This window comes from Solanum stenotomum, chromosome 12 (genome assembly GCF_019186545.1).
Source record: "Solanum stenotomum isolate F172 chromosome 12, ASM1918654v1, whole genome shotgun sequence".
NCBI classification, from domain to species: domain Eukaryota; kingdom Viridiplantae; phylum Streptophyta; class Magnoliopsida; order Solanales; family Solanaceae; genus Solanum; species Solanum stenotomum.
Window position 1 is genome coordinate 40,558,937 of NC_064293.1, and position 27,435 is coordinate 40,586,371.

The 27,435-nt window shown below is 32.3% G+C and overlaps 3 protein-coding genes across 4 annotated transcripts; 2 read left to right on the forward strand and 1 right to left on the reverse strand.

Annotated features, from left to right (window-relative positions):
- Positions 1-6,385: 6,385 nt before the first annotated feature.
- On the reverse strand, positions 6,386-11,485 carry LOC125847780 (uncharacterized). Of its 2 annotated transcripts, XM_049527470.1 has the most exons (7): positions 11,432-11,485; positions 10,419-10,493; positions 9,792-9,948; positions 8,421-8,525; positions 8,193-8,243; positions 7,512-7,563; positions 6,392-6,755 (listed from the first exon to the last, which is right to left on the reverse strand). In XM_049527470.1, exons 4-7 carry the CDS (start codon positions 8,505-8,507, stop codon positions 6,562-6,564), a joined length of 384 nt encoding a protein of 127 aa, XP_049383427.1. In that variant the 5' UTR covers positions 8,508-8,525; positions 9,792-9,948; positions 10,419-10,493; positions 11,432-11,485; the 3' UTR covers positions 6,392-6,561. The 2 variants fall into 2 exon arrangements, with proteins under 2 accessions (XP_049383426.1, XP_049383427.1); XM_049527469.1 differs by lacking the exons at positions 9,792-9,948; positions 10,419-10,493; positions 11,432-11,485 and having other exon boundaries at positions 6,386-6,755; positions 8,421-8,864.
- A 4,733-nt stretch (positions 11,486-16,218) lies between these two features.
- On the forward strand, positions 16,219-21,703 carry LOC125847779 (ultraviolet-B receptor UVR8-like). Its single transcript, XM_049527468.1, has 6 exons — positions 16,219-16,986; positions 17,646-17,855; positions 18,982-19,092; positions 20,329-20,697; positions 20,851-20,958; positions 21,182-21,703. The coding sequence occupies exons 1-6, from the start codon at positions 16,495-16,497 to the stop codon at positions 21,482-21,484; spliced, it is 1,593 nt and encodes a 530-aa protein (XP_049383425.1). The 5' UTR covers positions 16,219-16,494; the 3' UTR covers positions 21,485-21,703.
- Positions 21,704-25,714: 4,011 nt separating this feature from the next.
- On the forward strand, positions 25,715-26,399 carry LOC125849192 (uncharacterized). The gene has a single exon (XM_049529223.1). The coding sequence runs from the start codon at positions 25,770-25,772 to the stop codon at positions 26,235-26,237; it is 468 nt and encodes a 155-aa protein (XP_049385180.1). The 5' UTR covers positions 25,715-25,769; the 3' UTR covers positions 26,238-26,399.
- Positions 26,400-27,435: the final 1,036 nt, after the last annotated feature.

The window sequence follows — 27,435 nt, forward strand, 5'->3', positions numbered from 1 at the left end:
AAGCTTTATATGAAAATGATTCATATCACTAACCATCATGTGAAACTTTTTTCATTTTTTAACCTAAATGATCAAATACTTATTCTTAAAGATATGTATGTGAATCATTTTTATTAGACAACTATTTTTTTAAGGTGAGCATTTCATGGTATCTAGCAGGCATATTCTAATCCTATATCCTCCCCCACCCCCTATATTTCTGAGAACATACAACATGAATATCTACAAAAGTCCAGAATAACACAGACTCAAACATGAACAAAAGTTAGTCATGAATTCCTTTGCCCAGAAAATTACACTATATATACAACATCAATTCTTTTGTATATACAGTAGGACTATGAACTCCTTAATTGGTACTGGACTACTACAACATTCTTCCAATAAAACCAACAACAACATAACCCGTGTAATCCCACAAAGTGGTGTCTGGTGAGGGCGAGGTATACGCAAACTTTAGTCCTACCTCAAAGGTAGAGAGGCTATTTCCAAGACAAGCTCGACTCAATTCTTCCAATAAAACCAACAAGACTACACAATCCAAACAGTGCAAAAGAGAACCTTGCTTACATTAGATAACCTGTGAATGGATCGCTACAAGCAGTGAAACAACAACAAATATAGTCAATACAGAAGCAACAGGCCATGTTGGTGTCAAGGCCAACGAACGAAGTTCTTGTGTATCTTCTCCAGACATTTCAGCCAAATGTCTTTATAACTAATCTACCAGAACTTCAAATTTTTAACTTTAACTTCAAATCAAATTAAACTCTACTAATTACAGAAAAAATCAATACTTTCTGTCAGTTCACTCGACTGATAAGTTCTACTAGCAACATAAAAACCCAACCTTTCTTGCATTTCCCATAGTACAATAAATCAAGAATCATTGTCCCTCTACAGTGAATCTTTTATAATCTTTCACATTCTAAAATAGTGAAATCTGCCACTTGGGTATGTTTCTTTAGCTATTCCAACAAAGACTGAACTTTCAAAAAGATGTATTGACTTTGATTTGGACTCAAACCAGCCAGCAAAAAAAAAAAAGAAGCTAATTTGACCCACAATTCTTGATTTGCCAATGCAACTACTACAGATTTATTTGATGTCTAGACCTAAGACCCACCAAATAATTTGAGGTAATAAAATGATTCTTGAAACTAAAAACAACTACTCTTTACACTAATTGCAGAAAGGTCCAATCTATATGGGGTTTTGAGTTTAAAATAGCTGATTTTGTCTGAGTAAAGAGTGTGTCTTTTAGGAACATGTTAATTAAAGAAAGAACACTACTTACTACAGAAAAGAAGCAAATTAAAAGACAAAAGAAAGTGTGGTCATTTGAACTAAATAATAGTGAAAAAATATTGAAAAGCAGTGTGGGAGCTTCTTTGGACATTGATGTCTGAAAATGAGCTGGAGAATTAGCTTCCTTGTAGTTTCTGGGGCTCTAATTTCTTTGCTACTTCGTACTGAATACTGACAGATAGACATCCACCAATTCAGGTAAAAAAAAAAAAATACTACGTCAATGAAGATTGTAGTGAAGTGATAAATATTTCTTCGTTCTTAATCAAATGTCTCATATTTGCTTTCTATGTGTATGAGATCGTCTTTATTAGAGAGGGATTTTTCTCAATGTAGAATTTTCTAGCGCAAATTCAAATTTAATCGACTATATATATATATATATATATATATATATATATATATATATATATTAAAAAATTGAGAAGAATATACTAGTAGTATAATTATTTTAAGTCTTCGATGAATCTCTTGCGTACCCTCCAAAACTCTATGAATAGGGGTGTGAATACTTTGGTAGATATTAAATTATCTTGGTGCATATATACTATAATTTAGATTGGTATTTGATATATATTTGATATTTATAAAAAAAATTATGAAAATATTAAATATTGTACTGAAGTACATATACAATTGATATATGTTATATCGTTACTAACAAATATATAAAAATATATTTCGAGTTTAAATTATAATAAGAATGAAGTTTAAATTATAATAAGAATGAAGTCACTTTTACTAATCAGACACCGAACGAGAAAAAACACAACACAAATAAATTGATCAACCTAGTTACTAGTTGTTTTTTCCCTCATAATCTAGCTACTAATTGTTGAACGTGAGGAGCATGACGTTTGAGCTACGATTAAAAAAAAACCTAATGAAAAATTCTGTCAATTGTACATTTTAAATAGTCTTTCACTTATAAAGTCAACAATAATTTACTGAGTATATATCTTTTAATTAATGAACCAATAATATATCTCACGTTGGTTGGTAAAATAATTTCCCTGGGTTAATTTTTACCTCATAAGTAATTGCTTAAGTTAATTATACAAACAAAATATGATGATTATTTACATTATTAATACAATTTAATCACGTCATAGCATGCTAAGTACTAATAGTTATTCTAAGATATTAATTAACGTAAAAAATTAGAAAGAATTACTTTAATTATTATTTAAATAGTTTGATTATGTAAATATTTTTTGAGTGTAAGAAAAATAAGAAATGGGATTCACTAGGTGGATGATGTATGCAAGAACGTGGATACACAAAACAATAACAACTAAATATATTTATACTACCTTCTACTAATATTATATTACTATAATAATAATAGTGTAGGAAAATTATTAGGGGCGGAGTCGACGAACAATAAAAACTTATACCGTATATATAAAGTTAAATTTATTTATTATGTATATATAGTATTAGTAGATAATGAGTTTCAACTTTTCCGATTGTATTTAACTTCTTCATATTTTAGACGATTGATCTCTTAATACAAATTCTAATTTCGCGCCCGAAAAAATAATAGAAAGAGAACATGATGAGTGTATCAAGCTAGAATGCTGATCTGTGGATCTTAGCTAAGCTAATTAGCTACAAATTTAATGATAAGGTCCATTTGATAATTAGTTACTCCCACTTGGTGATAAGGAGAGTTATTGATTATTGACTAATCATGATACAGATTACCAAGATATATTTATACAAGCATAGAAGAAGAAAAAAAAATACTCATACTTCTAATTATTGTGGTTAAATGAATAATGTATTTAATTGATTGAACCAGGAATTAAATTAAATTGCATATTGTACACTAATATTACTTTATATTTTTTTTTTATATATTTTGATAGTGTAATTTTTTGACAAATAAATACCTAAAGTGGATCGATTTCAACCCTGGCATTTATGATTTTCTTTTTTAAGAAAATTATATAGAAATGTCAAATGTATATATTGGTAATGTTTATACTAGATTTTGACTTGATTAAAAAAAAATACAAAGTCCATCCACGATGAAGTATGAACGTATCAATCTCTAATAAAGAATAGTAATAATTAAAGTGAGTTAAAAAGGTGGTAAAATAAAAAGGCAATAATGATTAGAAAATTATTTAATGTGACTTGACTCTCAAATTGGTTTGTCTTTTAACACGTCAGCTTCATTCATTTTTATTTGTTCATAATTGATTTAGTACATTTCTTAAGAAATAAAAAAAACATATTGCATCATCCATATTGATTATAAGTCATCTAATTGTTAAAGATAGGCGGATGGAGTAAGTGCTACTCAATCTCAAAGCTTCTATGACAACAAATAGCATAAGACATAAGCTAAAGGACGATAAAATATCTATCATAAACATAATTACTATAATTCATACATTTTAAATTCTGAATTCGTTTATAAATATCATCACCACATTATTTTGTGTGTGTAAACACAGTTACTTTCAATTGTGTGTAACATCCATAAAGTAAATAGATAAAAAGAAATAAAAAGACACAAAATGATAAGGAATCCATTGTACTCAACCTCATTTTATGTAAAACAAAGTTAAGTGCTTTTTTTTTATGCATAAAGCCTCTAATAACTCAATAATTCAAAAATGGTAGGGTCAAGAAGAAATCGGTAAATACTTTCTCCGTTTTATATTACTTGACGTATATTGATTTAATAAATCTCTTTAAAAATCTTTAATTAGAAATGTATTTTATAAAATTAACCTTATTAATGATGTTTTGAACTCTAAATTTGATCAAATATTATTTTATGTAGTTATTTAATACTAAGAGAAAGTATGAAAAAAAACACAATAAAACCCTCTAAATTTATTAAAATGAACAAGTAAAATGAAATAGAGGGAGTACTTACAAGGGAGGATAAGGTGATTTTTTTTTTAAAAAAAATAGTCTTGAATAAAGGATCAAAGCTTTAATTAATTAAGTAAAAAATGATATAAGTGAGTTAGGAAGAATTAAGGACTTTAACTAAGTAAATTTTTTTTTTTTTTACGTAAGGGTCTATCAGAAACTACTTCTAAACCTTTCAAGCTAAATATAAGTTTTGTATATCCTTTATTCTTTCAAACCCTATTTATATAATTATACTGAATATATTGTTGTAATTAAGTAAAAAATAATTACGTCATGAGTCGAGATGATTATAATTTTAATGATTGGAGGCAAATATTAATATCTAGAACATGGCACATGAGGATAATGGGTGTCGCTATTTGCTAACACAAATCACAAAATAACTAAGCAAACAAGCTATTCAACTTATTGAGGATGTTACATATAATAAATCGAAGGGACAGCTGCATGTTAGGCACAATTAAATATATTAAATAATAATTAAGTCCCCAACTCCCTACGTGCCAATTAAATTAAATTAAAGGAGTTTCAAACTGAGATGGATTAATTTTCTAGTTTTTTTATCCTTTTGAAAAATAAAATCAAATAGTAATTAATTTGATTATAAATTTAGTAATTTGCAATTGACTGAGTAAAATTAGTATTGAATCATCAGCTCGTATCGTAAAGTGTTGAGTTAAGTTTCATAATGAGTGCAACCGGCCTCGTGTTTAGTTGCCCTCGTTGAGTATGAAATCCTGAACAGATTGTCGGTGATAAGGTATCTTTTTATCCCTTGACTGATAATCACATCAACCATAAGGTAATCTATCATCTCGATTAGATTATTGTCGAAAAATCTCTCTCCGCTTTATTAAACTCTAAGTCAAAATTTTATGCAGCCAATTCAATTCACTGCAGGCTGCAGCGCACAAACATGAGTACTTTGAAGTAACCTTTGTGGTGGTTAGGGTTTAGTTGACTTGGATACTTAACATTTATTAGATGCACATCTCATTTATAAGGTGGAATTATTGAATCTCCCAAACGAGAAGTTTCAGGTTTGAAACTCCATCCTATCGAGTTTATCATATAAAAATTGTCTAAAACATTCTATGTAGCTATTATTTAAGAGCGAAATTTATTCTATACACAAGATAGTGACTGTGATTCCTTATCGTAAAAATTAGGGAATACCGATAATTGTTAGTATACATTTAAATTAAGGCTCCGCTTATAGGCTTCCAAGTTCACCTGCTGATGTTTGGAACACCGAAAACCCAGAGAATAAAGCTTCAATCTTAAACAAGTTGAGATAAACAATATGAATCATTTCCATTTAAGCTCATACCAATTCAATTCCGTAAATAAGACAAAATTCGAAATAAACATTAAAATAAAATACGAGATATCTATATTTTCGATCCGCATATCAATCTCTACTAGGACTAGAAAACTCTCAGAAAGCAATGGACCTAACTTAAAGATGTAAGAATGATATAGAAAAACTCAATTTCAGAACTGTGCAATGGCTGCTGATGCCATTGAGGGTGCTACAGGAGTTGCAAGTCCTAAATGAACCGTCCATTTCAATTTTCACCAAACAACTCAGCCTTACTAAATAGTTCCTCCTGAACAGGAACTTCCTTCAGTTGTTGTGATGAAACGACATCAGCAATAGTTTTGAGAGCAGCTGTGGCTTGATTGTTATCCACGGCTGTGTCTGCCTCAGTGACAAGTTCATTTTGCTCATCAGAGGCAGCATCATCCAGCTTTGGAGGCGGAATTTTGCCTCTTTGCCAATCATGGAGAACCATCTTGGCAGTAGTCTTATAGTCAGGTTCGCCTCCCTGGAAAGCACACATAAAGATTATACCAACTATAGTCAATCACTACTCTGTGGACAACCATAAGCACTAAATGAATAGTATACACCCAGTTGAAGGATATTAAGCACATTGCTGAATTGTAACCCAATTGGCCAAATATATCAATCCTAAACTTGTTGGTAACACATACAGATTTTATCGTAAATCCCAGTAGAATAAAGATATATATAAGATTGAGATACCCTTTGACCCAAACCCAAAAATACTCTAACTGGTGCAACTATGGTGTCAGCATCCTCTTTGTTCAGACCAGCTATCTCTAAGGATACTGAAGCAACAAAGATGATAATTTAACTCTGCTTTCCATCGATAATCTCAATGTGCAATATCTGAGTTCTCAACCAACTATATCGTTAACATATACTAGTACTTGTAAAGAAAAATGCTAGTATTATCCATGCTACACCATTGCTACGTTGTAATAGCTCTGTTTCGACTCCACTGTACATTCTCGAGTAGTAGCATCTAAGTTACTAAAACACTCGGTTACCTAATCTTCTTTTGTCTTCTCTCTTGCATCTTCAGTTTCACTATTCTGCAACAACCTGAATTTAAGTATCTTTTGAAGCTGTGTTACAGGCTTGACTTGTTTGGACTTGGTTTGCTTAGGATCTAACGTGGGCCTTCCTGGGAAAAGGTTAGCTTCAGAATGCCCCGTCTCTTCATGGACCACTGGAGGTGTATCTGCAGAAATGTTTACTTGGTGATAAAATTCCAGATTGATTTGAAGAATTTTTGTTTTTTTTATATTATCCAACTAATATGCAAAAATCATGAAACTAGAAATACTGGATGCAAGTCTTAATAGAAAAAAGACATGTGCCAAGGAGTCGTGGACTAAAATTCTGAAGGCCCCCTCCTATTCTTATGTTTCATTGTGTCGAATGCAACATTATGTTAGAGGACAGGTTCCAGAAAAAAACGTACTCCATTCATATGAACCTAAAAACGACAGATTCCCTGGTTCACAGTCTACTATGTGCCTAATGTTGTCACAAATTATCATTCACGGATACCAGGAGGCAGCCCAGTGTCAGAATTGCACCAGAAAACCAAAATTAGAAAACAGTAAACTAATCTGCACCCCTAAAAAACATCTAACTGCAATTCAGTTATAAAGAATCAAGTTCTGACCCCAGGCAGATTTTTGTATGATAGAAACAAGCAAAGAAGAACTCCCTCTTTATTTTATTTTTGTTGATTTGCACCGGGTGTCCGAGTCTCTTTGAGCCCCGACTAATCCCGGGGGTGCACAGGCCCTCGGCAAGGAGTTTCCCGCAAGTGCACCACGGTTGAACTCCCTCTTATTTTTTTAAAATATTTTTTAGGATGAGATGGAACACCACCAGCAACGTTGAAGCTAGATTAAAGTAATCAGAAAAGTAGCTCATTCCTTCTCTTGTTCTATTATAATATGTTGCGGAGAGGAACATGGCTTACCACTTTCATCAAAAACAAGGCATGTCCCAATAGTCTCATCATACTGTCCAATCTGCAAAACAGAAATAAACAACAGTTGAGATAAACACACTTCTACGGTACGAAAATAGCATATGGACTAATCAGCTTAATTGCCCAACGGGGGTTCAAATGCATGTGAGGATAATCAAAAGATACAACATATTTGGAGTGTATAACCACAATTGTTACACCCACTCTCCATTATATATACTTTGTTTTCCCTTCACCAACTCTTTTGTTCTAGAAAGATCTCAACTAACGACTCGCCAGAAAAAACAAGGGAGTTGAAATGGATACAATCTGTCTATATCCTCTCACGAATGGAAGACAAAACTGTGAGGAGTGAGGACTGAGACCTATCAGCCATAAAGTTTTATTTAAGTGCATTATTGTCTATTTTGCAAGAAATAGCTAGACAATAAAGTGAGTGTAATGTCACTGATGCAAGTGTGGTGGCCTTTTGGGGTGTAAGGATGTCAGCGGGGATCAAGATGACTGACCACTGTAATGACTAATGTCACTAAGGAGATACATACCTTTATAAGAATATTACCACACAAACAACTAATCTCACTAAGGAGATATATTATAATACTGTAAACATGATTGATAAATTCAAAACAAAAATAAACTTGAATCAGCCTCGAAACACCAACTCACCAGCTTGATTTTACCATCGATGGTCAAGATGGGGTTTAATGTGTCAAGACCCTGCAAAAAAAAAGTTACAAAATTAAAGAAACAAAGCAATTGCAATAGTTTTCAAGAAGCAATGAGTACCTAACAAGTAAAAAGAAATTAAAGGAAAGGCCATAAGGGTTATCACTTAGTTTTGAATCTATAAGAACATCAAAACATTGAAACAGAAAGGTGAACTTGGGATCATACCGAGAGAACATATGGTGCATTTGGGGGAATGTAAATTTCGCAGGGAAGGTCATCCAGATCAAGCAATATATACTCTGCTTCCTCCATGTTGTCATCACAAAGTGACTGCTTTTCCATCATACAGCGCAGCAGAAAATAACAACACCAAGAATTGTGATGGATGATACACACAGAGGAAGGAGAAAAGCTGAAAAGAGAAAAGAAAACGTGTAAAACAATGACGAAGGAAAACCTTACTTTTTCATTGTACAACAACTTTATATATAGATGTCACATTGCCCCATAAACTTCAATCAATGACATAATGCATCAAATGTATTACGTATTAAACAGTAAACAAGACACCTTCTTCTTACAATCACCCTGTGCATTACTATTGTGCTTCTAAACATCAATTTTGTTAACTTCTTAAAATCTCCTTATATTTGAGTAATTGTGAAGTCAAAACAACACGAGTCATGTCAGCATTCCTTCGTCTGACTAGGATATATTTTACGAACAAAAGATCAGTATTCAAATTCTTTTATTATTCTTTCTTATGAGACAAACAAATTAAAATTCCATCTAATCCTCTTAATAAATGAGAGAACTAAGTTTGATTTGGTGTTTCTTATGATACTCAAAATTTGTTTCAAAAAGGTATGGTGTGTCAATGAAGAATAAAGGATAAGCTAGCTCTTATGGAACTACAACAGTGAATAAAAAGTGATCATTTTCAAGTTTTTACCCGTTTGGTTTGATATACACTTCATGATTTATAAGCTTTTGGTATAAAGTAGCTGAAGTTTTGTTCCTTCCCATGTTGTATCCTTCTTTTTGATATGAAGATTTGATTCTCTCTTTCCTGTTTTTTTTTTTAGCTTTTGGCATCCAAATAGTTGTTCTCTGTCAGGTTGTGACGGTTCTTTCGACTTTCGAGTATATTCTCCACTAGGGAAAAAAAGATGACAAAATTTTACTTGTTTCCATGTATCTTCCTTAAGCTGAGTAAACTGGTAGTTCTATAATACAACTTTTTTTTGTTTCAAAAAGGGTGGCTTTACAGATTACAGCTAATCTAAACTTCCCAACTGTCCACAAACAAAAATGATCATCGCCATTACTAAAAAAAATCGTACAGGATGATACCTACTTTTAAAAGCAATTTTTTAACTTTTCCAAACACCTACAAAACCTAAAAAGTGCTTAAAAATCAAAATCACCTAAAAATAAGTTAATCCAAACAGGCACTAAATACTGTATCCAAGTCCTACTCTCACACAAAGCTTTTATGGTCAAATTGGCATAGTGAAATTCAGAAAATTAACTTTACCAGTTGGAAGAGTAGACTGAGAGACAAGGAAATCGCAGCTTCTGAGTTCACTACTTTACCTAGATACACAGCTTCTGCACTTCTGAATCAAAAATTATCGTCTGTGATTGAGGATTGAAGCACTGTCTCAATGAGGCGTGAGAAATGAAAGCAGTGAGCAGCTATGGCACTTAGTGCAACTTTTGAATGTGCATCAGCCAGGCCATAGCCCTAACCCTGAAGACGATCTAGTCAGGGGTAGAATTGTAATAATCTGTCTAAACCGAGACTTGATCCGGTTTGAATACAAGTTATAATGTGATAGATTAATTATGATAAGATAAATTATGTTTAAATTAATATTTCTAAGTGAGTGCTTTGGTTTGTTGTGTGTAGGGGTGTTCACGATTTGGATAAAAATCGATCCAAATCGAAAAACCAAACCAAATCGATAAAATAAAACCGATTTTATTTGGGTTTGGTTTGGTTTGGCTTGGTTTTAGATTTTTGAAAATCAATAGTATTTGGTTTGGTTATGATTTTATTCGAAAAAACTGAAGAAATAACCAAACCGAACCGATGAATTATATACATATATTTTATTAATATACATACTTAATATATTGTTTTTATTAATAACTAGATGGACACAAACACATTATAGAAAACAATTGTACTTGAACTTTAGAAATTTAGAAACACCAAACCTTATCTCCTACTTTGATGAAAGAAGCAGTATAGTCTTGTATTAACTTTTTTAGATGTTGAGCTTCCTCAGTTGCCTAGCAAGAAAAGAAACAATTAAGAATTTCTTCAATGGTCATTATAGAGAGATTTCAATCATTATTAACAATTAACAATTAGTAAACAAGTTTGTGTTGGTTTTTTTTTTTTTTTTATGACAAGGGAAACCCGCAGCCGCTACCCTTTGGGTGCGCACAGAGTAAAACCCCCGCTCCTATGCAATAGCTCGCAAATCACATAGGAGAGGTAACCCGCACTAAGCAAGTCTGGTGCGACGAGCTTGACCCAGAAGGCAAACCCCTTGCTTTCGCTAGCAAGGGGTTTCGAACTTGAGACCTCCAACATGGAAGTCCCAAGCTCAAACCACTGGGCCACCCGAAGGATAAGCATCTCTAGTTCCTTTCCTCCCATGTCATCTCTAGTTCTTTTTCTTGATAATTCAAAATAGGTTACTCCTATTTTTAATTGATCAATGTTTTTTGGATTTATTTTCATCGTTTTGCTGTTACAGATGTCTTATTTGTGCAAATTTAAAGAAAGCTAGACCACCATTTCTTGACAGAAATCCAACCAAAAGCTACAAGAACAGCACAAAAGAAAGCTGGACCACCAATTCCAAAACCCAACCCAAGACTCTTATGATGATGTTTATGGCAAGAATCTTGAATAATCGGAGGCTTTAAAATCACAGTATTATCAGAAACATTATGAGGATGCCTCACAGGGCCAAATCCATAAGTTCGAAAACCCCAATTCTCACTACTATGCAATTAAGTACTCCCCTCAGTAGAAGCAGCAAACCCCACATACATTAACTCTTTTAGATAATCAGACAAGTTAATATCAACAATCAAGATTGGTTTTTTAGGCTTGAAACAAGTCAATGCATAAGTTGGAGTTGTCTTTTTTTTTGTTTTAGTGATATTCCTAAACTTTTTCAAATTGTTGATGAGCAAATGGAAAATTTAAAACTTACCAAGATTGCTGCTGACGCCCTTTGCTTCTGCTACTGACGCCCTTTGCTTCTGCTACTGCCGCCCTCTGCTGCTGCTGACGCCTTTTGCTTCTGCTACTGCCGCCCTCTGCTGCTGCTGCGGAGACGGCGCCGGTCGGGGATCGTGGCGTGCGTGGCGTGCGTGGCGTGGCGCCGGTCGGTGACGGGTGGAGGTGGGCGCTGGTCGGGGATGTTGGGCGTGAGAGAAGTGACTTTAGGGCCGTTTGGTTACTGGAAAGGGCAAAGTTAATACATGAATAATTTGGTTATTTATGTATTAATTTTATATCATGTCTGGTTTATAAATAAAATTAAAATTATTCATGTATAAATTTTATACAATGTTTGATTGTTGCGTCTCCAAATGTTGTATAAAAGTTATTCATGTATTAATTTATATGGTGTTTGGTTGCATTTTTGTAATTCTACATAGCTAATACTCACATAACTTATGAGGAAATCTATGTATAATTTTATGCGGAGTAGAAGGTGGAATAAGTTATGAGGATATTAGTTATACATGGATTAAAATAATAAAATTACATATTTACCATTAATTTGTTTACTTAATTATTTATTTGTAAATAATAATGTATATTAATATTAATTCACAAGATTCATGAGTAATTTTTTTTTTTAAAAAAACAAAGGACGCTCCTAATTCAATTTTTTTTAGTTTCGTGATTGCCTCCCCCACCCCCTCCACCCCGCCCCACAAACAAACCCAAAAAATTGTTTGCCCCCCACTCCCCACCCGAATTGTTGCATTTTATTATTTGTGCGCATCAACCTTTTTGTTTCCCCAGCCCCCCCGCCCACCAACACCCCCTCAAGGGCCTGTTGCATTTTATCTTGGATACAAATTTTATAATTTTCTATTTTTTTTTTTAAATAAATTAAACAATCAATAAGTAATAATATATGTATTATAATTTCTACGTAACGAAGTCTTACATAAATAATACCTACATAACTAATATTCGTATAATTAATATCTACATAATCAATACCTGCATAACGAATACTTACATAACCAATATCTGCATAACTAATACTTGCATAACTAATACCTGCATAACTCTAACTAGTAACCAAACAGCCCCTCCTTAGGGTTTTGAGATTATGTTCTTTTCTAATAGAAGTGTTAATTTATCGATCATGAAAGGTCATATCTTTTAAAATAACTAATTTTACGGCACGTGTGTTGCATATGTGTATCATAGATATAGTATATGATGTTGTAAAATATAATTAATATTACTAAATTAAAGTTTTTTAGTAAATAGTTATAATTGAACAAACATAGAATAAGTGTTTTTAAATTATTAATACATATTGTCACAGAGTTACTTGTATTTTGAAATCAAAATGATCAGATATCATTAAAAGTTAAAACATTTCATAATACATTCAAAATTTAAATATAGAAGAAAGTGACATTTCTTTAATAATATTATTTCTTACTCCACTCAATTTTGTAAACAAATCTAACCAACAAAACAGAAAAAAAATATTCATTCAAAAAAGGTCACCAATAGCCTTTCCTATTGAGGTTATGAACATAAATGATGTAAATTATTTAAGTAGAAATTTTGTATTAAATATTCATACTTGAAATTTAGTATGTGCATGACACTAATAAAAATTATCATAAGTATTTCAATATTTTATCTTTATATGTAACATATAATTTACAAAATATTATTACTCAATTAATATTTGACTAAGTCTATCATAGAGAGGTAATTTTACCAAAAAAAGTGTACTTGATTGTTATGAATGATGGTTATATATGCTTTAGTAAAATAATTTAATTTTAATATATGAATAACATCACCTATGGTAAAAATATTTCATTTCATTAAGTTTCTATCTTATCTTTGTGGAATTGTAGTCTTCTCCTTTTTTCTGCCACATACATGTGTTATAGTTGTTGTCTAATGAAAGTATCTAGTATCTTATAGAAGTTGTATCATGATATAAAATATTTAAATTTTTCAATGATAAAAATTAATAGATGAATAAAATTTAAAGTTTATTTATAGAATCGTTAATTTGATTTAAGATCATCTTATGATCAATCACTATTTTCTTATCTATTTTTATATAACTAGTAAGGAGTGTATCTCGGGCATTCTTGATTGATTGAGACAAAAAGATTCCCTCAATACAGCTTAACTCCATCAAACTTGTACGAGTAGTGAAGAAGTACAAATTTAATTGGTTGTTTTGTGACATAAAGAAAAATTATATGGAACAATACATAGTCAATAAAGAAGGAAGACGAAAATATATGTTCATGTTATATTCAGTACTCTAGTGTTCCATTTGATTTAATTCTTGCCACCAACACTTTACTTTCTCCGTTCATTTCTACATACATATCCATTAAAAAATAATTATTATCATGGCTATGTTTTCATATTATAAGTAAAAGTAAAAATTAATTTTGAAATACTGAATTTAACATCAAAACTAATAATTCAATGGACTACGTTGATAGCCATTGTTTTAGCAAAATTAGGAAGAAACTCCTTCGTTTGAGGGAAGAGAATAAAAAATAAAAAAACAAAGAAGAAATATCTTACCCAAATCATATGTTTTTTTTTTCATATTTGTTTAATATTGTTGTCTCTCCTATAACTTTTATTCATTGTTAACTCATGAAAATGGTAAGAAAAAATACGAGTGTGAATTAATGAATGATTTGCTACAATATTTTCACCAACTCTTTCTTATGAGGTACCTCGAATTTTGTTGAATTTCAAACTTAATCAATTTTTGCAAATAACATTTGAGATTTTTTATAAGAAGAAGAAAAAAAATTGTAGTTTAAAAGTGTGAGGAAACCCCTCTATTTATAACTACCAAATATTAGTATGAATATGTGTTAATTGTGTCTTATCCGAAAAGTCACACCCTTTCGAAAAAGTCACTGCTCATCTGACAAGTCACAACTCTTTGAAAAAGGCACAACCTTTCAAAAAAATCACAACCTTTCGGAAAAGTCAGAAAAAGTCAACAACCCGTCAAAAAAGTCACAACCCTTTGAAAAAGTCACAATCATTTAATTTGAAAAGTTGTCTACTTTCAATATAATAAAATTAATTAAACTAATAAATAAAATAAATTGATTGCTTTTAATTGGGGATATTATAGTAATTCAACATTCAAGTTTGGGAGTTAATGCTTTTAAGGTAGTATATAAATTTTAAAAATCTTATACATATTTTCATTAAAATTTCTTTATAATTTACTTATTGAAAACAAAAATGCCCAAGATGAAATATTTATCTTATTGATTTCATGTATATGAGTGTCTGACAATTTTTTGTGGGACTGAAAATGTTATTGTCTCTTCCTTCTATGCCAATATAGTGAATTTTAAAGCTTTACTGTTAGTAAATTTAGTGATCGAAAATTCAGTAATTTAAGTCATTCTAACTATTTTACTTTTTGAATGGATTGTTGTCAATTTTTTCACATTTTGCATGAATTGTTTTTTTTTTTTTTTTTTGTGTATGGTTAATAACCGAATAACCGAACTAAACCAAACCGAAACTGATAAATGTATATTATATTTGGTTTGGTTTGGTTTTGATAATTTAAAAATCGATTAAGTTGGTTTGGTTTTGATTTTGACCAATATCCGATCCAAACCGACACGTGAACACCCCTAGTTGTGTGTATTATTCAAAATAATGTGCATTGGTATAAATTTTAAGAATAAATTATTTATTCACGAAAATACTTTTCATGAAAGTGGATAATGCCGTTTTAAAAAGGGTTTAAATGAGTGTTTTTGTTATTTACCTATTTTATCCCAGGAGTACTATACCATTAAAAGGAAGGGATAACTTATTTTGATACTAATTATTAATTTTGAATAAATTATATCAAACAAATAACAAATTAAACAACATTATAATTTAATTCTAAGACTGTTTGGTATTATTCTTTACAACAAAACACTCTTAAGTGTAGTAAAACAAACCAGCATGGGTTGTGGTGCACTGGTGGGAGTGTTTCACCCTTAATCAAAGGTCTCGGGTTTGAGCTCTGGATATGGAGAAAATCTTGTTGGGAGCGTCACCCCCGAATGAATTTTGCAGTGCGCAATTCAAATTTAGCAGATTATTGATTTTGAATAACCCTAAATATACATAAAAATACATATTTTTTAAAAAATCTAATAATCAATTCAAAAAGGAAAAGACATGACCCATAGTAGTGCATGCTAACAGGCAACTTTTACATAATAATCAATCCAAAAAGAAAAAAGATTAAAAAACAAGTAGAGCATTATTTGCCCAAATCAAAACAAACAACAACCCAAAAAAAGGGGGAAAATAAACAAGAATTATTATGTAATAGAGTAATAAGTATTTTTCATCCTTAATTAAGCTCTCATTCAATTATGAATTTAAAAGTTAAAACTTTGACAAATCAAATTTTGTTATTATTTGATTACTGTTATAAAACTATTATGAGAAAAATTCCTAAAAAAAATTCAAATGTAAAATCAAATTTTATAGTCAGAATCTAAACTCTAGTTATAAAATTATCTTATTAAAGAACGTTTTATAATTTTTTAAAGATAAATTCAAATTTACTTGTGCCTAGCGGAAATTTTAAAAAAAGAGAACATGAATGAAAGGAAAAAAAAAAGGAGAAATCTTCGCCTGTAAATTTGGTGTCTTTCCTAGTTCGACATTTTTGCTTGTTAATCTTTAATACTTTATTCTGCAGTCAGCATTTCGGTTTATTAAAGCTTTAACTTTTAGTCGCTTTCCTCTTTTCCCACTTCTATATAATGAAAAAAATTCCACTATTGGACTGTTTCTTTACCTACTTTTAGCTTAATTTCTTGTTTATCAAGGACCCCACAACTCAATTTTCATTCATAGATCCGATATTTGCTCAAATTTGTGTTTATAAAGTTCCTATCTTTGTGGGGTTTTGGAGTTTTTTCTTGTAATTTGCTAGAAAAAAAGTTTAATTTTGTTTTGTTTGTTCATGTTTGTGTTTGGGGTTGTTGTTTCTTGATGATTTATTTCGACTTAGATTATAAGATTTCCCCTCCAAGCCCTTCATTTTCTTATTCAATTTCATCTAATTTTCTTACATCTGATATTTTCTTGATAAAGTGTGTTAATTGTTTCCATTTTCGTTTAAAAGATTGTTTTTGTGAAGGGAAAATGGGGGATCGTTTGAGGTCAACTTCAATGGAGGATTTGCCAGTTCATTTGATTCTTGAAATATTGATGTCGGGTCGATTAGCTGTTATTGACTTAATAAGTTTAGAGCTAACTTCAAGGACTTTTAGGGGAACACATGGTTTGTTTCCTAAAAAGTTCAAGTCTTTGGTAGATTATGCTGCTTTTCAGCTTTCTGGATTGAGTTCAATCTATGCTTCTTTGCATTGTAATGCTCAGGAAGAGCTGTTGAAGCGATGTAACGGCAATTGGAAGCGTCTTTTGAGGTTCTTGATGGCTGTGGAACAGTCCTCTGATATGGTTGAAACCTCTGCAGGCAATGTACTATTTCTTTGGAAAACTTATAATTCATTTACCAATGTTTAATTTGTTTGGTTGATTGCTATTTTAGGACTAATAAATATATGGTTGAAATGTTACTTATCAAAATACACACATAGATGGATGGAATGTTTTAAGACACTATTTTTGTTGTTGTTAGTCATGAGATATGCTTGTTGATGGAGGCCAGGGGCGGAGCCAGATAGGGCCAAAAATGACACTTTTTGAACCCCCTTCGACTTCTTCGTGTGTTTACTTCTTCGTATTTTGAACCCCCTTCGGCTTCTTCATGTGTTTACTTCTTCGTATTTTAAACCCCTTAGTGAAAATTTGGAGTCTTCAACAGGATGGAGCGTGTGATTCCTCTGCTTCACACATAGCAGTCAGTACTAGGGTATCTTTTTTTGTTTGGTTAGGGAATTTTATGTAAGGTTTAGTGAATTATTTAGTATTACAAAGAAATGAGACTAAATAGAATGGAATGGATAACGATTATTCATATTGCCGATCTCACTATTTTGTGATTGAGGTTTAGTTGCTGATTGATTTCTATCTTTCTGATCTTAATATCTCTAGATTTTAGTTACTCGCTCTACTAGAATAATCTGCAGCTAGGACTTCATCATTTGTTGTTACTTACTGTAACAAGTTATCGGCAGATGCAAATAAGGAGTGGCAGGTATCACACACTGCTAATCAATGATTCAGCAGCATACTCTTGTGGTTCCAGTTTATGCGGCGTCCTTGGTCATGGGCCTGAAACAACTCAGTGTGTGGAATTTACTCGAATTAACTTTCCTGTTCCCGTACAAGTTGCCCAAGTTTCAGCTTCGCATAATCATGCTGCTTTTGTCACAGGGTTTGGACAGGTTTGGCAATCGTCATATATTATCAACTACTCTTATTTTTATTACAGTAATTTACCTTTTACGTGCACTTTGTTTTTTGCATGCATGATGTGGAAATCCTCATTCTGTTGAGGAGTAACGTAAAGAAAGTGAAAGAGGAAGAATGTAATTGGAAACAAGCAATCCAATCTCATTTTCTGTTTTCTTGAGAATTATTTTAGGAGAGGTTCCTTTGGAAGACTGATACTAATATTGTTGAAATATATATTGACTTTGAAAAATGCAAGAACTGCCACTCCATGCCACTCTGCAAAAAAAATTCTTACTATTTTAGTATGAGTTAGACCTAAAACTTACTGGCAAGTTGTGGTCAATGAAGTGGATTTAGTGGGTTCTAACCTTGGAGACTAGTAACAAAAAATACTAGGTGAATTCTTCCTATTTGCCTAAGCTTTAGTGTACAATGCTAGTCTATACTTTGCTGGTGGGAGGTAATAGGAATAGTTAAGGTGAGCGTAAACTGACCCAAACACCATTGTTATAATAACAATATAGACAATCCATTATTTAGACCTAAAGCTTCCAAATACTTCTATTATATCCAGCATTTTGGATTATCAGCTTAGCTTGTATTCCATCAAATTATCATACTTGCTTTCCGTTACTTCACCCCAAGAGTGTTGGGTTTTTGAAAGACACGTGGTCGTGATTTCCCTTAGTTAGAGATGTTCCTAATCAATATAGTGCACTAGTCCAGGGTTCCACTCCTATGTTTCTATCCAAGTGCTGGTCAAATACTTCTGCTCACTTTTTCCTTCCCCTTATGGAGAAAATCAGTCATCATTCTGCCAATTTGTGATGACTAGTGCTACTGCAATAAAATAAGATAGACAAAAAAAATATTCTATACCGAGCGGATCAGTGCACCTTACGATGAGAGAGCCTCTCAAGTGTTGTACCGCTTAGACACATCCCTTTACCATAGTCCACAGTAGGTTTCAATATTCAAAGTGTGTTAGAGAATCTTTCTCTGTTGTAAATATGCTAAAAACTGCCAAATTTTGTCTTCTTCTACAACATAGAATGTATATACGTACTATTGGAATGAATTTTATATTATTCATGAGGTTTACAATTCTTGGTATAGGTGTTCACATGTGGAGATAACTCATCATACTGTTGTGGGCATAGCGACACCGGACGCCCAATCTTCAGGCCAAGAATGGTTGAAGCATTGAAGAATATTCCTGTCAAGCAGGTAAATTTCTTTCTATCATGTCGTGTCATCTAATTGACGGGTTACCTCAATACATGTAAACAGATCAGGATTCTTTTTTTTTTTTTTTTGAAAAGGTAAGTTAATAGAGATTGGGATTCTATACATGGTTTACGACTAAGTGGATCTTTTAGTTCTACTAGATCAATTTATGGGAATAAACGGTACTGCATCAAGATTTATTCTTTTGTTTGGAGGAGAACTGGAAAAGAAAAATGATGTGATGATTTGAAATATCTGCAACTTAAAGTGATGATACTAGGAGGATTTTAGAATCTGCCAGGAATTTCTGGTCTCTCTTATCAAGACCAGCTACGAAAGAAATAAGAAACCTAAGGATAAACTCCGTTAAGTTTTAATAGCATAATTCAAGTTGTGAATGACATAAACACCTTCTTGTTCCTATGTTTAATTGCAATAAGCTATCTGTCATTTCTTGAAATGCTTTTTGATAAAAATGGATCGACAAGCCACTGTTGAATAAATGAAGGCTAAAAATGAAAACAAAGGTATTTTTAAGATCCAAAATCAGAAGACCCATGCATCACAAGGATAAATCTTCTATTTCCCATACAACTACTGAAGGTGAGAAACAGAGTTAGGCAACACCTATGAAATGTCCATTAGTTTTAGTTGCAAATTGGAAATACCATTGTAGGTACTACGGTTCTAATGCGGATCTAATTGGTTCCCAGCAATGTGTATGTGATGCTCTTCTGCATTTTGTCATTGTCTGTAAATGTTTTGGGTTCGTTTTTCTTTAAAGTTGGGCTTACTTTTGTAGTATCTTTGAAAAAGTACTCTCTCTGTTTCAATTGATTTGTCTGATTTTGATTATACACGGAGTTTCTTAAGTAAGGAAGATTTTTGAATAGGATATATGGAATGTATTAAAATGCCCTTAAATCTTGTGTCTTAAACATTCCATGTGGTAAGTTGGAATTAAAGAGTTGCCTAACAAGGAAAGAGACATTCTTTTTGAAACATACTAAAAAGTGAAGTATGACAAACAAATTGAATAGGAGGGAATAATAAATAAATTGCTGAATTAATGCTACATGGGGTTCCAGTCATCATTTAATGAATTTAACCAATTGGAAATTTTTATGCTGTGTAAATTGCATGGTAGAGATAAAAACACTTCATTGTCCTACAGGAGGATGTTGCCGTTAAGTTTTGTCATGAATACAATGCTCACTACTGTTGGAACTGGTTCAGGTTGCTGCAGGTCTCAGTTTTACTATGTTTCTCACTAGGAAAGGTCATGTTTTCACATGCGGAACTAACGCACATGGTCAACTTGGTCATGGTGACACGTCGGATAGGCCAACACCGACATGCATAGAATTACTGGCATCTATTGGTTCTATAGTTCAGATTGCTGCTGGTCCTAGTTATGCACTTGCGGTGTCTGATGATGGGACTCTGTACTCTTTTGGTTCGGGTACTAATTTCTGCCTTGGTCATGGAGAACAGCAGAATGAACTTCAGCCACGTGCAATCCAGTCGTTTAAGAGGAAGGGCATTAATGTGGCTCGTGTTTCTGCTGGCGATGAGCATGTTGTGGCACTGGATTCCACTGGATATGTAAGTCATTGTAACTAAAATAACACGATAGTATAATTTCATTTAAGATGTATGCTAAAAGTTGCTTGACTTACCACTATACACCGGGAAAAAATAACTGCAGAAAAGAATAAAGTGCTAGTGACGACTGACGATTGATTTTCGTGATTTCAGGTATATACTTGGGGGAAAGGTTATTGTGGTGCATTGGGGCATGGTGATGAGATTGATAAGACTACTCCGTCACACTTGACCAGCCTTAAGAGCCATCTAGCAGTTCAGGTCTGGCATTCTTTTACATTTGCTAGTCGACATTACAAGACCAGTATTAACTAAGGCAACATTTGGAAACATGAAATAACTCAAACTAGTGTATAACGCAAGTAATATGATACAAAATAATTCAAGGCTTGTAAAATATATAACAGTCTTCCTAGTCCTAGCTTTATTTTGCCTGCCCCGTCTTTTAATTATTTACTTGTATTAAATTTTATGATTTTGGTAGGTTTGTGCAAGCAAGAGGAAAACGTTTGTCCTGGTGGACAATGGTTCTGTTTATGGCTTTGGCTGGATGGGCTTTGGTAGCCTCGGATTCCTTGACAGAGGAGCATCAAATAAAGTTTTGAAGCCTCGGATCCTGGAGAGCTTGAGATCCCATCACATATCTCAAATTAGCACTGGCTTATACCACACTGTAGTTGTTACAAATTGTGGACGAGTCTTTGGATTTGGAGACAACGAAAGAGCCCAACTTGGGCATGATGCAGTAAGGGGATGCCTTGAACCTACTGAAATGTTGCATGAATAATGCAAGCAATAGCGGAAAAACACGCCTCGTACAAGAATGTACTAGTATCGAGCACTAAAGTGCCAAAGTCGTCTAGTACATGTTACTAATCAAATAATGTATATATTGACCAGACCAATATTGTTTGTAGAGTGTTATATAACATTCCAAAAAAGGACTTTAAATGTTTTGCTTTGTTTTTTATTTGTTTATTGATTAAATCTTTTGTTAGTGTTCTTGTGTAAAGGAATATTTTGTTGTATGATACAAAAAAACAATCATACATTATTGTCTTCTGAAGTTCATTACAACCTCTTCCTCATCCCAGGTACAGAAGAGCAGAAAACAACATTAATTAAAGTCTTGAAAAGATCAATTACTCTTTAATGGAGACTTTCAACATGTTAAAAAGAGTCACAATTTCTACCTCGCTGCAATCGTCTTCAATTACCCAAACATAAATTCACTCGATATGCAATCGCCTGGATCATTACAGCCACAATTCATCACATGCAATCGTCTTCAATATTTTAGTTTGTTAAGGGCTGAGTTATGTATTTATTTTATTTTGATCAATTTGAAAGAATACAAATAATTAATAACAGAATGGAGAAAATCATGGAACAGAAAATTTCAAAAAGATAAAAGAAAATTAAAATTTAACATCAGTTACGTTTTTGAAAGAGCATATGTTGCCATTTTTCTTTCTAACATTTTTTCCCTTTGTTCTTAAGAATTTCAATTTTTTTTAAAATAGTAGTTTGTATTTTATATCTTATATGAGTGGAAGTGTTGGAAAATTTCTAATGCCCTCTGTTTTGAATATTTAAATGTTTGAACTTCTTTGAATATGTGTTCATCCGAAATGTATTCGAATACCTAATGATATGTATAACTAATTTCAATTATAAAAATTGTTGGTATTGATTTATGATGAATACAACTCTTTGGCATTCTAGTTCAAGTACAAAAATAAAGGCAGTTGTGAAGTATATACCAAAATATAAATACAAATTAGTTGTAAATCGAAATGATATTGAAAAATACGCGATGAATACATAATACATAGAATAAGTTGTATTCAAAATAAATTGTATTTATATTTCAATATCCAGTTTTGATATATTATTATTTCATTTTAAATTTGCATAAAGTATTTTCTGGCTCAGTTTTTATTTCAAATATTAGGTTGTATTTCAATATCATTTTGTATATCAAACGCATAATGAATATCAATAATTTTGTATTCCCCTTCTTATGATGTATTCGTTGTAATTTTATATATTATGTATTCATAAAAATTATATTGCTTTAGCCAAATAAAATACAAAATATGTCTTACTAAGTTAGGATATCAAATATCAGGTTGTATTTCAGTATGATTTTGTATTTCAAATGAAAAAATGAATACCAATAAGTTTCTATTTCTCTTCTTATAATGCATTAGTCACAATTCTATAAATTATGTATTCAATCATAATATATAGAATTGCAACGGATACATTATAGGGAAAAGGTCTTGATTTACCCCCGAACTTTATGATTTGGAGTTGATATACCCTCCATTTAAAAAATGGCTCATATATGCCCTTGTCGTTGAAGATATGGCTCATATATGCCCTTTTACTTAACAAATTAATATTTAATAAATTAAAATTTTATTTTTTTTAGCTTTAATTTAAGAAAATGCCACGTGTCATTTAAAATACCCCACCTTCCACCATACACACCCGATCCAATTGGAAACAAAAAAAACTCACCCACTCAAATTAACTTTACCCATTTCATTTCATCGTTTCCACCTCAACATAAACAAAAATAAAAAAAATTGTTAGGATCCGGTGAGCTTTACGATCCTGGGATCAGGAATGTAGAAGATCCACCATTGAAGCCAATGGTAATTTACAAGGATGGAAAAGAGGTCTTGAATATTTGAAGGAATAGGAAACATGGGAATCAAACAAGGATTGCATTTAAAGGGGATGCGAGAGGAATCTCGACCCTTCGGATCTGTCATATTCTCCAAATAAAACTACTTGGAAGGGCAAGGAAGCATTCACTATCAGTCAATTACAAGTTGAAGTAAAGAAGAAGAGAGTGAATCAACTGACAATGAAGGAAAAATGGCCCGTGGATACTACTATATTTCTGAATTTGCAAACTTTAAATATTAGATTCCAAGGCTCGGTTGCAGATTTGTGATTTGTGCCTAAGTAACTTTTGGTTTATTGTAATGGTTTATGACAACTTTTGATGAATCTTATTAGGCCTTATGTAATGGATTTATCAACTTTTGTATCATTTAGTAATGAAATGAACATGTTTGAAACATTCAAAAATGAGATAGAACCATCAATGCCTCGTTGACATTTCACGTCAGAGCTAAAATCATATTTCAAGAATCACTCGAACTGCAGAAATACTTCTCATTTATCACTAATATTTCATCTCCGAGATGACTCCAAATAAATCTAGGGCATCATCTAAGCTATCTACTACTTCAAAGAAGTTTGTGAAAAATGCTAATTTCCGTCGTAAGTTAAACAATTTTGAGACCTATTGACTCTTGTTTAGAGCTCACCAGAACCCTCACAAAATTTTTAATTTTTGTTTCATTTGAGCGTGGAAACTAAAAACACCAAAATGAAATGAGTTGGGTTAATTTGAGTGAGTGGGTTTTTTTTTCTCCAATTGGGTTGGTGGGTATGGTGGAAGGTGGGGTATTTTAAATGCCACATGGCATTTTCTTAAATTAAAGCTAAAAAAATGAATTTTTAATTTATTAAATACTAATTTGTTAAGTAAAAGGGCATATATGAGCTATTTTTATAATGACAGGGGCATATATAAGCCATTTTTTAAACGGAGGGTATATCAGTTCCAAATTATAAAGTTCAGGGTTAAATCAGGACCTTTTCCCTACATTATATACCTATTTGAATGACTACAAACTAAAAAAGAAATACAATGTTTTAAAATAAAAATACAAATGATGAGTAAAAGAAAAATACAATTTTGCAGACTCCTCCTCCTTCTCCTCATCCTCCTCCTTCTCCTCCTCCTTCTTCTTCTTCTTCTTCCCGATTTTCTTCATCAAAACCGAATCTGAATTCGTATTCACTTGTGCATTAGTAACCCTATAAGCAAAAATCAAAATTATTAAACATGACTGTATAAAAAATCAAACAATATATGATGTATGGGTGCTAATGTAGATTAACAAAATCTACTAAATCTCAAATATGAAAACAAAATCACAATCGAGAAATCTCTTGAATTAATAAAGAGATTTCATTTAACAATCGATAAAATTTCTTGAAATAAAATATATATTTGATGAACAATTTGGAAATGAGATTGATAATGGCTATTGATTTAATTTGGAAAGGTGGGGGTAGAAACGTGAAAGGTGAAGAAGGAAGGTTAATGGGTATTGGTTTAATTTTTTTTCTTCTTTTTAAACGGTTGTTGGTTTAGAATTTGGTCCAATATAGGACTATTTTCATAAATAAAATTAATTTTAAATAATAAAATCTGAATACATATTATTTTCTAAAATATTGTGATTCTGTCATTTTAAATTAATATTTTAAAGTGTTGTTGTTTGGACTAATTATGTTAGGTATTATGACTTAATTGCTAATTTTTGCTTAATTTTATATATTAGAGTAACATGTTTTGATACAATTATATTTGGCTAACGAATATAATTATTTTTGGAAAAAATTACAGAAATTCCACATTTTAATTTACTTATTACTATTATCCCCTATAAGTTTTACAAATCTCCAAAATCTCTCATTTTCGCGCATCAGATTAGTGTATCAACGCTCATATTATTGTATCTCGCGCATCAGATTAATGTATCAGTGGTTATAATATTGTATCTCGCACATCAAATTAATGTATCAGCGTTTATATTATTGTATCTCGCCCATGTATCAGCGTTTATATTATTGTATCTCGTGCATCAGATTAATGTATCAGCGCTTATATTATTGTATCTCATCCATCAGATTAATGTATCAGCGCTTATATTATTGTATTTGTTTGAGAAATTTCTGTAATTATCAACTTTTAAGGGATAAATTGTAATTTTGCCTTAAAAATATGTGATTTTTATAATTTGCCCTTTTTTTTACCAACCGCAAAAAGTGTAACTTGCTGTTACTTTTCCTATTGGACCAAGAATGAAGCAGCCCATTAATATGATGGCCCAGAAGCCCATTAATTAAAAGTGCACAAACAGTCACCGGCGCTGCAAAGGCAATAGCAAAACCCCAGTCTTCGCCGTCACATTTCAACCATGGCGACGCTTAAAGAGATCTTAACACGCCGCCCTATCTCTGCCACAATCCGTCTCACCGTCGATGCGGGAGCAGCTAAGCCCGGACCACCAGTAGGGCCGGCCCTCGGTCAGTACAAGCTGAACTCCATGGCATTCTGTAAGGACTTCAACGCTAGGACCCAGAAGTTCAAGGCTGGAACACCAATGGCGGTGACTATCACCGCATTCAAGGATGGGACTTTCGATTTCATTGTTAAGTCTCCGTCAGTAACTTGGTACCTAAAGCAGGCCGCTGGAATTGATCTGGGAAGTGGCCGCCCGGGCCATGTAACGGCGTCGACGTTAACCCTAAAGCACGTTTATGAAATTGCGAAAATCAAGCAGAGTGACCCTTTTTGCCAGTACATGCCTTTGGAGTCAATTTGCAAGTCTATTATTGGGACGGCGAATTCTATGGGGATTAAAGTTCAGAAAGAGCTGGATTGATTGAAACTGTTGTGTGGGTATTTCTGTATCTTTCTCTTTTTCTTTGTAAGATTTGGAAATGAGAGTGATAAAGTTGTTTAAAGCAATGATTTTGTTGTGTAAGGAAGCATGATATGTGTTAGGGATGTTATCCTAGCAATAAAAATAGCTTTTTTTGAAGTTCATTAGAGGTATTCAAGCAAGTTCAATGCTTTTCATAATATACTGTTATTGTGAATCTTAGAGCAGAATGAGCTAAAACATGTTGATTATAATGCCACTCTTTTTTCTATTTTTGTGTGTCAGCATTAGGGCATGTTTTCCCTCAGATAGAACTAAGGATGAACAATTACTGTACAATTTTTGTTGTTGATGCACACTCTTTTACCATTATAGTATTCCCTCTAAGTAGCATCTTGGTTAGAGAAAGGACGATTGTGGTTATAAGGATGTAGCTTAGGAATAGTAGTTAATATAGTAAACCTGCTTTGTGGTGTTACATATCGATCCATACTTGGTGCATGTTGTCACAACTTATTTTGCATCTTGAATTGTATGTGTTAACTGTTTGTGTCTGGCTGTTCCTTTGGGTACGTCCAATAGAATTGGAATAATAGCATTAGAGAATCTATTGTTTGAAAAAACGTACAATACAATAATTTCTCATATCGAATTCGCTCCTGATGCACAATTGGGAATTGGTCCAACATTAACTGTCTGTTTTTGTCACCGAATACAATTAGACTCTTTAGGGTTTCCTTGGAGATTCCTTGCTTGAAATTGTAGTTAGTTTATCTCATATGTTTGATCTGTTAGATTGGCATTCTTCTAAGGATCAATCAGCACACCTTTTTTTTTTGGGGTCAAATCCTCCTCATAAATTTTGCTTTTCCTGATTTATATACTTTTCCATTGGTGATAGTCCATAATCTTAGTCATCTAAAATAGACCTATCTATATTTTCATAATGTCTTTATGTAGAAATAGATTCCTTTGCCACCTCTTGCATTTTGCATCGATTTGGCTGCTTGGTGTCTGTCTTTATGTTTAATTGTCGGTCCCCTTTGCATCGCTATGCTGTTGAAACCGTTATTGCTGTTATATTTTCTTTGCCTCAGTCTGTTCTTTCTCATTTTTTGCGCATCTAAGTTTCCTGTTGGGAGGTGTTTAGTTAGTGCCAGGTTTGATCAGTGATTGCATAGCAGTTCAAACCATCTAT

What these genes read in the sequence shown, in the direction of transcription:
- LOC125847779 (XM_049527468.1), top strand. Translation starts at nt 16,495, where the DNA reads ATGATTTATTTCGACTTAGATTATAAGATTTCCCCTCCAAGCCCTTCA. An exon ending in TTGTCACAGGGTTTGGACAG is followed by an intron (nt 17,856 to 18,981) that starts GTTTGGCAATCG and finishes TTCTTGGTATAG; the next exon opens with GTGTTCACATGTGGAGATAA. An exon ending in AGAATATTCCTGTCAAGCAG is followed by an intron (nt 19,093 to 20,328) that starts GTAAATTTCTTT and finishes GAACTGGTTCAG; the next exon opens with GTTGCTGCAGGTCTCAGTTT.
- LOC125849192 (XM_049529223.1), top strand. Translation starts at nt 25,770, where the DNA reads ATGGCGACGCTTAAAGAGATCTTAACACGCCGCCCTATCTCTGCCACA.
- LOC125847780 (XM_049527469.1), bottom strand. Translation starts at nt 8,540, where the DNA reads ATGATGGAAAAGCAGTCACTTTGTGATGACAACATGGAGGAAGCAGAG. An exon ending in TCGATGGTAAAATCAAGCTG is followed by an intron (nt 7,564 to 8,192) that starts GTGAGTTGGTGT and finishes TCTGTTTTGCAG; the next exon opens with ATTGGACAGTATGATGAGAC. An exon ending in CCTTGTTTTTGATGAAAGTG is followed by an intron (nt 6,756 to 7,511) that starts GTAAGCCATGTT and finishes ACATTTCTGCAG; the next exon opens with ATACACCTCCAGTGGTCCAT.